The 14,935-nt window shown below is 43.8% G+C and overlaps 1 protein-coding gene across 7 annotated transcripts in view; it reads left to right on the top strand.

Annotated features, from left to right (window-relative positions):
* The window catches only part of grik4 (glutamate receptor, ionotropic, kainate 4), a 339,847-nt gene that overhangs the window by 299,607 nt on the left and 25,305 nt on the right, over positions 1-14,935 (top strand). For all 7 annotated transcript variants that reach the window (XM_030406054.1, XM_030406044.1, XM_030406072.1 and 4 more), the window contains one exon: positions 8,089-8,196. In XM_030406054.1, coding sequence (XP_030261914.1) covers positions 8,089-8,196 — 108 coding nt within the window. The remainder of the gene's footprint in view (positions 1-8,088; positions 8,197-14,935) is intronic.

Consider the following 14,935-nt stretch of genomic DNA (forward strand, 5'->3'; position numbering starts at 1 on the left):
CGTTAGCTTCATGGCTAAGTTTCTAACAGAAGCTAAACTCTCTGAACAGCCTCCATACTGGATTCCCTGTCGTCAAACTGGCTGCAGCTGGTCTTGGATTTTGTATGTGGTCCCGACACCCTCCGTGTTCACTTGGAGCCCAGTACACTCAGCTGCTGTCAGCGGATACCTTAGCAACACGTAAAGCCATTTTACTCGTTTTACTACAGGTAACAACAAGTCGATGAAAACACTCTAGGCCTACTGGTTATGTTACATGTTGGTCAAAAGCCAGTTTTTGGGGAGGTTTTTTCAGGCCCACGGGTGATGAAAATGTAGGCACTGAGCAGATATGAAGATGAGCACATACATTTCAGCGTCATGGCAAAAGGCTGTGAAGGTTGGGAACCCCCGCCGTCAGTCACAGAGGGTTCGGGCAGAGCAGCCGGAGGACACAACCAGAAAACCTCCATGAAGTCTCCATGAATATTATCCAGTTTAAAAAAAATCTGTGAATAAAGTTATAAATTCGTGAGGCCCGGCCCCTGAAACACTGACATGTTTCTGACATGACACGCGTGACATTTTGTTCCACAGGAAGGACGCGGCTATATTTCAGGGCCGTGGCGTGGTGTTGTTGTCAGTTTCTCAGTTACTCCTGTAGACGGCCCCTGTTTGTGTGTTTATCCGGCACGTTGCTGCAGCATGTCAGATTACCTTCCGAGGATCATCCATTAAACACGGTCTCTCTCTCTCTCTCCTCGTTTATGTGCCACCTTTTTTTTCACCACCTGAAGGTGCTCTGCACTTTTCCAGCGGGGGGTTCAGTCTTTGGAGTCGTCTGCCTGGAAGCTTGAATTAAAAGTGTGAATTCAGTATCGTCTCTTCTATCACTTCCACAAGCAACCTTTTGCATGCTTGCTTCTTTATTATTATTATTTTTTTTAATGCTCAGTCCTCCCTGCGGTAGCTCCTTCTTTTATCTCTGCGGTGTTAGTGATGCTCTCTGTTCGCCGTGCACTGATTCTCCTTTTCTTTTTCTTTTTTTGAATAACATCTGAACCTTGTTTATTAAAAAAAGCGTTGTGACACGGGGAACCATTATATAAAGTTTAGTTAGAGCCTAAAAAGCCACATGCCCTCTCGCTAATGCCGGCAATTCTCCGCGGCAAAGCCGCAGATCAGTTTATGAGCGGCTTTGTCTCCTCCAGTTTATTGCACACAGAGCTGCCTCTGTTATGAATTAAATGTCCTGAGAGCTGCAGACAGTCCTGGAGGTCAGAGCGGCTATGAATTTTGAGGAGGAAACAACTTGTCTGCGAGCAACAAGACTCAAGTCGCTTTTATTAGATTTCCTCTCGTTTCATTTACTCAAACGCGGATGAGTTTTAATCAAAAGTCATGAATGTAATTTAATGTATCGCTTTTGAAGTCTAATTAGAATGTCTGGCTAACCATGAATGGGTTTGATTCTTTGCACACTCAGACGCTTTATAGGCTAACACTGCCTGACTCTGTCGTCGTTGTTGTTGTTTTATTCTGGGACATAGAGTCATTTTCAGCAGGCATGATTCAGTGAAGTACTGTGTCAGCTGCTTGACAGAGCTGTTGATTTAAATGTAAGGGACCGGGGGGATGGCCAGCCAGTATTGTTTACAAGTCATATTAGTCGTCTTGTGACACCACGTTCTCCCTCAAGACCTCTCTGCCTTTCACTTTCTTTATTTTCTTGCATCTCGATTCAGTCAAAACCTTGGAGGAAATCTGAAGTTGGTCGAGGTTTGACGCAGCTGCCTTCCCTTGAGTGCATAAAAAAATTTTAAAACACAGTGATGAGGCAGTGGAGGTACATCTGACACGTTCTGTGACACCAGAGAACTAATAACGTTGTACAGGATCAAATAAGGAATTAATGCAATCAAACCCAATCCTCAACCTGCTCTAAGTTATCCGTGACTACGTTTCAGGGCTCGTATTTGAATTTTGTCGAAGCGGAGCCTCACATCGCCAGTCTGCACACACCGGCATCCTCTGCGCGTCTCCAGCTCGCTCCTTTGTTTGGTCTCTCGGAGACGTACAGCAGTCCCCTTTCCTCTTTTGTTTTTCTCAGTTTGCACTTTGCAAGCTGGAGATGGGGAATAGATCAAAAGCAGAATGGATGAGCTGTTTTGCAAGATCCCCCAGTCTTAACGGATTTCAAGCCTGGGTGAGACTGTGCATGTGTTGCTTGGCTGCGTGTGTGTTTGCACGAGTGTTTGAGCGCGTGTATGTGTGCAATATGCATGTACATGCAAATTTATGTGCGTGCTCCCGAGTACCTCGATGCCTGCAAGTTTGCCTCTGTGCCTCCGTTTTTTTTTTTCAGCCTGAGAAATGAATTCCTACCAAGACTTCTCCACATAACGTAGCTAAAGAACTGCCTCAGCTGCAGTGTGAGCTTGTAGTCATTGTTCCATGTTTTCTCTCTTCAGGTTCACGCTCTTCCGGCAGTCGTGTTACGTATTTAAGGGATTCCAGTTAATCATGATCATTGTGAATTCGTATAGGGTCAAGAAAATCCAGTGCAGTAAAGGTGCATTATGTAGTTTTGGTTAGAAATTTGAATCGTAGGGGTAAAATCTTCATTGACAATCTCTTCGTTTTCATGACTGAATAAACAAACTGACCTTAAAGGACAACACGATTTCATACTGTTTTCCCTTGTTTATATTTGGTGGACCCTGCCACTTTTCTAGCTTCAAACAGTGTTCTGGGACCTTATGTCCCTCAGAGAGCTGCTTGTTTATTCAGTTATGGAACAAATAAATACTTCTGAGTTTGCTGTAAAACGTCATAGTGCCCCTTTTAACAAGAGACTAATAGAAACAGAAAAATGGCATCATGTGTAGATAAACATAAAAGAGCAAAGTGTCGCCCCCGTCAAGAAAGATGTAAAACCCTACCAAGCCCCAGGAAGGATGCAAGACGGTCATTACACACATGAGCTAATCTTGAATAACGCAGCCTCCCTGGACTCAGTCTTGGTGGTTACAGCCCTGTATATTCTATTCTATTCTATTCTATTCTATTCTATACAAATATACTATTTGTATAAGTAAAAGCAGGCAAACTTGCTTGGACAATCTAGTGTTCTTATGCTCAGTCCTTTTTTTAGCTTGTCAGACAAACGTGACCCCAAATGTTTATTGCACTCAAAGAGAAGTGAAAAGCTGGAGCTGAGGAAGCCTGGATGCAGGTAATGAGGACTGTACGACGCCTCTACAAATCTTGGCTGTCCCCCAGTGTTTAAGGCCAAATGCACCGAAAGCATCTGATGCACACATTATGATGTAGTAGCCTACATCTATTGTTTGAGTGGCCGAATGTGCATCGACCCATTTTGAAGCTGCCTTTCGTCTTTGGGTTTGTGTTCATGCATGTGTACGTGTTGTGGGAATACTTGCACACACTGAGGTCTCCATAGAGGAATATGAGGACTACATATAAACAGTGATGTCTTCCCAAAATACTGCTGATTCTGTAGTGTTGGCATTTCCAATCTGATGCCTGCAGGGCGCCACGGGAGCATTAAATGACGTGCTTGAGGCGCATCAATTATCACTTTCAGTGCGTCTCTGCCAACATGGTCGCTAGAGATGAAGACATTTCGGACAGCCAGTCATGTCTGGGTGCACAGCCTGAGCAGGGACTGCGGCTGGGAGGGTATCCATTGTTTGCTGTGAGCCCTGCAGGGGGATGCAGCACTCTGAGAACTTTGAAGAGCTGCTCCAACAGCCGAAAGACCTCCTCTTCAACCCCGAGCTCGTGTCTCATTACGGCCAAATAATGAGTGCGCTGCCTCACTTCGGGATGAATTACCACATCTGAAATAACACCATGTGATTTGGATGAAACAGAGTTTTAGACTGTCAGGAAACAACGGATTTTAAAAAGTGTAGCCAGGTCAACTTTTTTCCCACACTTGCTTCTCTCCTGACCAGCAGGAAATAATGGCAGGAACACTGCAAGAAGTTTTCTTCAATCAGCTCTGGACACAGATCGGTGTGCTCTGCCCAGTCCTCTTTCTACTGTACGGCGGTGCCAACCACCTCCATCACCACCTGTGTCTGTCTGGCCCCTGAAGTTTGCCTCCGGCGTCGCCCTGATTTGGCTTATTCCTGTTGCTGATGAGTCATACCAGAGAGAGCTTCGCCGAAAAAGACAGCCCATTTACTCCACTCATTGTTCCATAGAGGAAACATGCAGAACAGTTGCGCACAGACGCACTAATACAATGCCTTTCCTTGTCATTCAAACAGTGTGATCATTGTGAGGCGGAGTGGGTGCGCTCCAAATAAAAGCGTCCTCTGTTTTTGTTTTAACGGGGACGATAGCTGCTGATTCAACCGCTGGTAATGTCCGCCGATGGGCAGGAACTGCATCTACTTCAGCATATTTTCATCAAGCTGAGATGGCATAATGTCGCTATAAGAGCAATAAAAGTCCAATCGTCAGAGGCCCACGAGGATATTAGGCTTCTGTAATGCCTGCACGCACGCAGAAAACACACTCGCACACATCTCCGTCCTCGACACGGACTCATTTGCACCTTCGTGACACCTGAATGCTTTAGCCTCGGTGTAAGTGCGCTGTGTGACATTATGCTTGATAATGGTAGCTATTGCTTCTCTCACATATGATGGATGCGTCTGTCAGCGCGCGGTCTCGCCACACACACCTATTGGACACGGGCGTTTTTTTTTTTCCTGACAGCAAATATCAGCCAATCCCGACGCTTCACTGAGCAGCCCCCCTAATCTTCTCCCCGTGTTGTAATTCCAGGTTGCAGGAGCGAACCCCGGGTAATCCGTAGCAGGGGTGCGTCGTTCCTCTTGTTGTCACCTTCTTTGTCTCTCGCTCTCTTTCTGTTACCTCTTTCGCTCTTTCTCTTTATTTTGCACTTACATAAACCTTCTCCATATGATTGTGTATGTGTGTGTGTGTGTGTGTGTGTGTCTTTCTCTCACATTGCCGTCTCTTTCTGTTGTTCTCTCAACCTTATGTTCTGTCTCCCTAGCTGGCTGCTCCTCATACTTTCCCATTGATTTTCCTTCCATTCGTCAGCCTCGCCGCACCTATTCAGCAAAGTGATTGACATTCCCCTGCATGTTTCTATTCCTCTCCCAGTCTTTTTCCTTTCGCTCCCCTCCTATTCCCCTCTCTCTTATTAGACCCCATTCTTCCTCTCGTCTCAGCAGAGTAAATAGTGCGCGGCGCCCGTCGAACACTCTGAACTCTTTGCCTGACTTCACCTCCTAGGTTCGGGTTGTGCTGCACGGTACTTATTTATTGTAATTGCGCTGTAAATACTGAATTAATGTCACCGCAAATGAGAAACATCAAGTAACAGCTATTTATATTGTTGTACACAAACCCAGTCTGCTGTATGGCAATATGCAGCGTCCTCTCTGTATGATAAAAGCTTATGAGTCTAATAGATTCTCAGGTTGCGCTGCCTGTCTAATGAGGTTTTGTGCAATGTTTCAACGTTGTTGCCTCAGGATTAATGCGATGGTTAGGGCTTCCTTCACGTTAGAGTTTGCACACAACCTGTAGAATTGTTACAAATTGCGCTCCGAGGGGAATGGCATGTAAAAAAAAAAATTACGGATGTTCTGCCCTGGCCGTCAGATTAATGGCCAACGCCCTGCGCTCTGATTAATATTACATGGATGTAATTAGTTGTGTATTGGTGTCTCTCCAACTTTTAGACACTTTGTTGTTGTTGTTTTGTGCAGCCTCCCATTTTTTTTCAGAGCCAATCAATAACACGTGTAATTCATTTGGAAGAATAATAACACTAAAGGTTTTCAGTCTGTTTGATGAATGTCACGTTGTGCTCCCTGAGCGTTTGTTCCCGCTTACATTAGCTGATGTATACATCTTCCTTCCAGCTAGTCGGTGGAGTGACTCACACACAGAACAGCTCTATTTTCCTCCTCCTCCTGGCTCAAAGCGAGCTGACGACGGGGGCCACCAAAGGGCCGGTTCCTCCCCCGCCAGCATATGCTTCTTCTCCCTTCCTGCTCACAGCTCCCTCGTCTCTCCACCTCCTCTTCCTGGGCAGGAGTCACCTCATCCCATTACCCTCACAGTCACCCACCCCTCCCCCCCATGCTCAGACCTTCGGTGACACCTGCTGAGCCCAGCCGAGCCACAGACGGCCACCTCCACAGGCTCTGAGAGCTGATTGTGTACGCTGATTGCTGAGCGCCATATTTCTCGGGGTCCCTTCTTCAGGGCGTGTGTTCACATCTCCTCTGTTCCCTAGTTTTCTCGAGGCCATCAGCAGCGGCAGAGTGCAGATGGTGTTGTTTCCGGGGGCTCGGGTAGTCTATTTGTGTGAGCAAGGTGCTGTTTCTCCCAACAAGTGCACCAGAGGAAATGGAAGGAAAGATCTTTTTGATCATATACTCTCAAAGGAAATCTTTGATACTGGGAGCTCTCTCCCTCTCATTCTCTTCCCTTTTCTGTTTTTTTTTTTTTTTTAGATCTCACATCAGAATTCATCACCCAGTGTCAGGAGAATGGTTAAACGGCTTCCAAATGTAGGCACTGATCAACATGAATGAGTTGAAATCTCTTGAGAGTTTTGGCAATTTTGCCTTGGAAAAAAAAGCTATGACCAATCTTGCAGAGCTTCCTGTGACATGGAGGCCAAATTAGATGTCTTAGTTTCTCATTTGCTCCTCCTATATAATATTCATAATGGAGGGAGGTTGATTATTATCATAAGGGGTATTATTTCGCTGCAGTTCAGCAATGTTTACATGATGAGGTTGATCACAGAGTTTGAATGTAAAGTGTTTTGAATTGTCATCATCGTGTCTCTCAATGAGCTTCACGGGTTGTTTTTAGGAATATTTAATGAAATGCTGATTTTTAAAAAACATTTTTCCAACTAATTTCCATAACAATAAGACACGCTGTAATCTTGGACGACCTTAAAATACACCTCTTGTGTTAAATCTAAACCTGAGGATCGATGAAGGTTGCACAAACTAATAAAAAAAAAGACGTGTTTTGCATGTTATCTTTATTTATTTTTAGGTTATCTTCGATACCAACACGTGCACCAACTGCTCCTTTTTATTATTGACATTGAAATTGTGTGTTACCACATCTGCCGCATAAGTGAAATGATAGCTTGTGACGCTACGAGATAAGGGAGGGGAAGGAAAATTGTTTTTCTTCTGGCCGCTCTGTGTCACTGGTGTCACATAACTCTTACCATGCAATAACCAACAAATGACCTCACGCGGCACACCGCAGCAAAGGTAGAGTCAGTTGTTATGTCAAAACTACAAAAAACACTTTTCTAGCGGGCAACTTTGCATTTTTATACTTTATCCTGTACTTGGACAGATTTTAATAAGCTCCGAGGTTGCGGAATGTTCCCGACCATTAGAGGAGCTATGTAAATCTTTCAAGGTCAGAGCATATAAATCACCCCAGGTCCTTTCCTGTCAATGGCATTATGGTAAAAAGGTTGAAGAATGTGAAGCGAGAGGCGATTCACAAAAATGCTCCGCAGACACGGTCGTCGTGAAGTTTAGGGATTAACAAACTTGGGTCGAGCAACTAAATGAGCGAAGCAGGAGAGATGGCCAAGACAGATTGAAAGTGGATGGGAGGAGAGGCACCGTGCGAGGTGGAGGTGTGAATCCCCACTTGAGCTGTAATGAAAATGAGAATGTGGCTCTGCGCCACAGGATTCGCCGGTAATTGGTTTAATGAATGCATTCTGTTGCCTCTGATTGAACACATGCCCCATGTTCGCTCCTCGAGGAGCCGCACACGTGTTGTCTTTGTTTCCTCACGCAGCCCCACTAACTTTGCACCTCCTCTCACGAGCGCGGCGATCTGTCCACCGCTCTCTCTATTTGTCTTTTGTGAAGGTCATACTGATTCTCCTTTAGAGAAGAGGGAGGCAATTAAGCACAGATTGTTTCTATTGGCCTTTTCCAGCTGATGGACTTAGTGACTGATCTGTTTGTGTGTGTGTGTGTGTGTGTGTGTGTGTGTGTGTGTGTGTGTGTGTGTGTGTGCGCGCGCCCATGCTCTTTTCAGATTGGCCTGTGGCACTCGGAGGATGGACTGTCCATGGAGAGAAAGCTTCCATCAATCAACGTGACGGACACCCTCTTCAACACTACTCTCACCATCACGACGATATTAGTAAGAACTACTGTATGCATTCTGTGATAACGCACACATCAGCAGCAGTGGTCCGTGTCATTTTATTAGCTCAACTCCCGGGCTGATCTGCATGTGGCTGACATTCTGCGGCTGACAGACAATTACCATATCAAAAGCCCATTTTGTATTTTCAGATCCAAACTCGGTCCTCTTGGGATCAGAGGAAATGATGCTGCACCATTGTTTTGCCCAGAGTGCTTCAGTCGAGGCTACATCACAGTGCATCAGCAGGAACTAATAATTCACCATGTCAGCCATTCTCAGTTGTAAATATAGATCCTGCAAGTTTTCACCATCTGCCATTTTAATTATCAATAACACATGAATCCTTATTATTATAAGCTTTTTTAAAGGAGACATATTGTGCTGATTTTTGGTTTAATAATTGTATTTTGGGTCACTACTAGAATAGGTTTACATGCCTGTAACAAGTGGCCAAACCGAAGTCAAGTGGGAATGCATGAGAACTCAATGTCATTTATAGGCTCTTTTGGAGGACAGGTTGGAAGACAATAAACATGCAGGGAGCCTGAAAAATCTCGTTCCTGTTTTAATGAAAAGATATCGAGAGGGTCAGTATGCCTGAATCAAACTACCATGTTTTACCGCATAAATGCTTATAGCCTCAGCTTCCACCTACACGATACGTCTCAAAAAGTTCTGTTCCCATTTCATGTTTTCCTAATTTTTTGTCGTCTAAGTGCATTGAATGAGAGAGAGAGAGAGAGAGAGAGAGAGAGAGAGAGAGAGAGAGAGAGAGAGAGAGAGAGAGAGAGAGAGAGAGAGAGAGAGAGAGAGAGAGAGAGAGAGAGAGGAGAGAGAGAGAGAGAGAGAGAGAGAGAGAGAGAGAGAGAGAGAGAGAGAGAGAGAGAGAGAGAGAGAGAGAGAGAGAGAGAGAGAGAGAGAATATATTCTCACCTGCAGCCTTTTTTCAACATTTGAAAGGTGTGTGCGGAGGAGGACAGCCTGACAAATACTTCGTCTGAGGCATTTTGACCCTTACAACCTACAAGTGCCTCCAGATATATAGACCAGAACTCCTGGAAGTGATTTATTAGCATATCAGCATAGTCCGTGGTGAGTCAGGAGCCGCTGACATATTTCTGTTCGCTCAAACTCCAAGCGAACAGACTTCTTTATAAAAAAGTGTATAGAAATTCAGCCGCTGAAACACAGACTGAGCTAACAACCATCACCCAAATGTTCTCAGGTGCATACATGGAATTCTCATATTTGAAACATATTTAAATATATGTACAAACAATATATAAAACCTAGTATAAATTGGAAACGTACTATATATTGACATATATGTCCAACTCATATATGAGTCAAATATGTATGTAAACGACGCATTTTGGTACACATGTCACAAATATAATTATCTTTACACATATAACATTACATTTATTCTATTATAACAGAGAATATTATGTACATGTATATGCGATGCGATGGAAAAGTTCAATTAAAGTGGCAGAGGCTTAAATGTATGGATTTTTGGGGCAGCTCGGCGCATGTTAACCATAAACACAAGAATGTATAGTCTTAAATGTGCAGTTTTACAGAACAATGGGCTTACTGTTACATTACTCGATATGAACACAGTATGCCTTGATGGTCAAGTTCCACATCCAAGATGATTCAAATGAAAATAGAGCGGCAGGAAGAGAAACAACAGCTGTACTTGTGAATCACATTCATCATTGTATCCTACATGGCCAGGAAAGGGGTCACGTTTGGTCTATGATCTATATTTTGCTATCCTGATCCTGTCAGGCTGTGAATCACAACAAGACTATTTGGATTTAAACCAGCCACTAATACAGGCATCACAAAATGTTCAAAGTATCAAACATTATGGCATTTTTTGCATCATTAATCATATATCTTACAGAGGGCAAAATTATTGTACAATTATAATACTTTCTTATATCTGGCAACTCTGAGAGAGAGTTTTACTTGTACAATGGTTTATACTCACATAGATGGAACGTCATTAATATTGTGAATTACTTAACTTGGGTGTGAAAATGTATTTTACCACAGCAGTAATCGCAAGTAGTATAATAGTATAATCAGACTTCTGTTTATAGCCTCAAAGCCTTGTCTCAAAGCATGATGGGAAACTTCCCCCACCAACCACGCTACAATATATTGCATATTGCGAATTGCATATATATTATTAAAAGTGTGATATGTAAGAATCTTAGTGGAAAGCATTAAAAACTAAACAAAATTTTGAAACAGAATGTGATTAACCAATTTTTAAGGTTATGGCGTTTGTATAGTGTGTTGCAAAGATATCGACTTAGCATGTTAGCATTAGTTAATTAACATGTTATCCATCCCAGTCCAACACTCCTGCGCTAGTTGTGTAAACACCAACACTACCCTGGTGCTGCGAGCTCCAGACCAATACATGCAAGGCTAACTGAGCTAATTAGCAGCTGACATGAGCAGCAGTTAGCAGTTACCTTTGTGATATGCTGCCGCCTGTTTATTATGAGTATGAATCGGACAGGTGACACATTTTTACATATTGCACCTTTAACATGTATGGCCGCAGAATACAATACCGTATAAACAATTAAACACATAGGCTGTTTAGATATGTCATAAATCTATTTCTCCATATACCCAGAGGATGTATGTATGTAATAATCATATATTGCCTTATAGGTTACTTACATTGCAGCATCACTCTTGATTTAGGTGCATAAATGTAGGTCATATATGAACGTTTCAGTATGAGAAACATTGCTCCAACTCTGCACGGTTAATATATTCCTGACTGATCCAATCCCTAACAGTGATTAATTGCACATCAGTTAATTACCGACCTGCTTTAATTAGCAGAGCAGATGTGTTAGGGATTTCCGAGCCGTGTGAGAAGAATATACTGCCGCCGTCTGCGCTTTACAGTAGCTCTGATATGGCTCCCGCGCATCGGCTGCTACTGTAAAACATCAAAGGTGATGAATGGATTCATGTTGGAACGACATAAAACCATTCAGGTTTCCCATCAGCTGCGTGTGTTTCACATCTTCCTTCATCCCCCGATACACACACACACAGGCACGCACGCACTCACACACATGCACACACACGCAGACAGTCGCACGCACAAACCTGTCACTCGCCCAGCTCCGCCTCCTCGCTGATGAATCAGACGATAAGACACAAAGTAGCTTGTAAGCAGAAGCAGTTGGCCTCCGTGTGTTATTCTGAGTGGCTGCCTTATCAGGCGCGGAGCCGTGGGAATGAGGGAAGGCCACATTGCCATATTTCGCTACTGAACAACTCATTGGTCTTATTGAGACTGATTGGGATTTAGTTGGAATGGTTCATTTCACGCAGGAGGGGAAGGGCGCAGGGGGAGGATGGAGACATGTGAGAGTGTGTGTGAGTGTTTGTGTGTGTTGTGGTTTGAGGGGGAGTACAAATGAGACAATGTTTTCACAACAGAAAGAGGGTGTGAGAGAAAGAATTGGCCGAGCACAGAGCTTTGATTTCACTTTGGAGATATAGAGTCCCTGGACCAAACTTCGGAAGCCACCAAGGAGCAATTTTCAGTGCCTATCACAGCTCATTCATCATGGCGGGATTGCTGTGTCGCTTTTATCTCGCCTGTGGGCGGCGGACGAGCCGCAGCTGAAAGCCTCCATAAGAATTCCTCACCTGTAGCGCCGGGGCCCCGAGAGACCGCGTGCACTTGTGTGTGCTTGTGCGAGCGCTTAGAGTATTTATGGGTGCTCTCTCACCAGCATTTGTGCGCTTTTGTGTGTTTTGTGCACTCTTGACATGTTCACCTGGCCTTTGCAGGGCAAGTTTCATTACACCCACGCAAGGCAGTCACCTCCCCACTTCAATTTCACAAACAGTTCCATCGAAAGGAGGAAAAAAAAACACAGGCACAGAATCGATTATCACTTTACCGCCGGGCCACACAAGCCATGTGTTTGTAATCATTGATTGAGTTTGTTAAGGTCTTAGTGGAATAACGTCTTGATATCCTCAGAAGTCACGCTGTAGTGATAGAAAAAGCCCATTTTATCCTCCAGAGAAAAGTCTCTCTCTGTATTGTCAAGCAATAGAAAATGTAATCTGTTTTTATTTTACATATTCAGTTCCTCTGACTCCGGCATTTTAAGAAAACTAAAGTTATCGTCTTTTCAGGCAGAGCTCATGGGGGTTTTTTCCTCAAGAAAAATCATCCCATTTACTTTATGTGGAAACCTCTCACCGAATGTATGATTCAAAGGTTAAACTGGAATCAAAGAGCATCAGTGATAACAACTACGCTCGAACGCATATACAACACCTGATGCAACCCAGAATCGAAGGCTCCGAAACCAAGAGCATCCCTGAGTGAGGCTCAAACAGCCAGTGTTTGCTTGTGTTTGTCTCTTCCCTCCTACAGTGTGCACAAATGAATCTTTCAAACTTTCTTCTAATTTTGTGGCCTCTCTGTAAAAACTTATCATCAACCAACACCACTTTCCATAAAAAATACACATCAATACTGTCATGGATTTGGGTTTTGGGTTCTGTTGTTTCTGTGGTTTTCTCATGTGTCCAGGTTTTGTGTTTCCTTTTCTGTCTTTGTCTTTTTCCCACCTTTGTTCCTGTTTACCTGTCATTCATTTGTTAGTAATGCTGCATTTACCTGCTCCTCGGGTGGTCCCATTTCCCGAGTTGGGAAGTGTTTTGTCAAGCTTTGGTGTGTTCACGTGCATCATGTCGGAATGTGGGAGCAACATGGACGGCAAAAAGAAGCATTTAAACCTCACCGTTGGCAGCTTTTTCCAGTGTTGGAATGACAAAAAAAAGCGCAAAGGAAACAATACAATGCGGGTTCAATAAATGACTTTGTTAAAAGTTTATTTCCATCAACCTTTATCCGCCATGTTTCAGTGTCACATGACTTCAAATAGGCCATTTTTATTTTGTCAATAATTTCAATAGCGCAGGAACCAACGTATTTAAGTCAGATCGTTGCTGCCTGCATTCTTGCTTTAGCGTTTTTTTGTCTTATTTGGTTTCAGCTTTGTTTAAGCTGCTGTAAGTATTATATTTTTATTAACCCACGTCTCCTTTAACTGCTCATGCACTAGAAGAGAAACAACATAATGGTATCCTTGCCTGATCAGGACAGAGAAATCCACAAAGAAAATTACATCAAATCTGCTTGTGAGTGTGCAGGCAGCAGGATCCTCCTGTTTGCTGCGAAGCCTTGTGATTACCACTGTGTGTTTGTGTGTGATGTAGACAGGTTGGAGGCATTTGCTCACTGCAAAATGGACTACAGGTTAGCTGAAATGACGACCGCACCTAAAACAGCTTCATTAGAGCTTGCTTTTCTGTAACTTCCACCCGCCTGCTTGGATTTTGCTACGAGTCCTTTTTGTTAACCAACACACACACATTCACATACCGTAGGTGTACACATGGAGCCTCCAACCTCCTCCCCTCATCCACACAAACAAACAATCATTTAATTTTTATGAAGCTACAACAGCACAGAGGGGGCAGAAAGTAAGAAAATACTCATCTGAGCATGAAGCCACTAAACTCCTCCAAACCCCCCAATTAATCCAAACACTTATGTCACACGTTTGAGTGAGAAAAAATCAGCCTTGGATGTCAATTTATAGCTAGTTTAATTAATTAGGCTCTGAAATACCATCATGCTCCTTGATTTTCCTCCTGTCTTGAAAGTGGCACTCTAACCTGTAGGGATATCTGCCCCAGCTTGAAAACCCTTGTTAGCCAATCATACCATCTCAATATTTAAATACCAAACCCATTTTTCTTGTCAAAGCCTGAAACCTGCTTGAAGTCCCTACTCTAACAGCCAATTTCTGTCTCTGCAGCACAGCACTCTCGGTCATTTCCTCCTGCAGACTGCCCCTCGTGTCATTGAGTGCTCTCGTATCCACTCGCGTACACACTGGAAAGAATTTAGCAGTGCACATAGTGCCGGCTGATAAAAGCAGACGTTGAGGCAGATTTGCCAGCGCCCGGGCTCAGTGCCGCTGAGGCGTGTGCACATGAGTTCGCGCAACCACACACACAAGATCTGTCCCCGTTTTCTGGAAGTTCGGCGCGTTCACTTGTATTTGTATTTTCTGCCATTTGCTTTGCCGCCAAGTGCAAAAAACATTTTGTTGAAATTTTGCCTTTATGAAAAATGTACATGACCTAGCCCTCTTTTTTTCAGAGTGACCTAGTATTGTCAGAGCTTCTGTGGCTCCCCTTCAAACAGCACTGGAGAGCCCTGTGAGAGAATTATATCTCCGCTGCCAGTTTGCCGGGCTCTGGAGGGCAAGTTTTTAAGGATAAGAAAACAGTTGAGGAAAGCGAGTAGGGCTGTGTGAAGACATCTCGAACACCCCGAGGTTTTTAAAAGGGGGAAACTCCACAGTGCTGTGTGAAGCTGAATGTGATCAACACCCACCGGTGCACCTGGAGCTCTATATGTGTGTGTTTGTGTGTGTGTGCGTATTTGATTGTGCTGCTTCTTCCTGAGTTATCAGTCCGCAACCAGAATCCTCCTGGCCGGGGAATAAGAGGCTGCTTTAAAAGTTTGCGTTTCTTTATAGTTTCAAACTCATAGCTTTACGGCTGTTTTGCTGCGGTGTGCAAAAAGAAGGCAGATGGTATTTCCTTGTGATTTTGCCGTCACCAAGGAGAGAATTTTCACACCTTTTTATGT

This window comes from Sparus aurata, chromosome 2 (genome assembly GCF_900880675.1).
Source record: "Sparus aurata chromosome 2, fSpaAur1.1, whole genome shotgun sequence".
Classification (NCBI taxonomy): domain Eukaryota; kingdom Metazoa; phylum Chordata; class Actinopteri; order Spariformes; family Sparidae; genus Sparus; species Sparus aurata.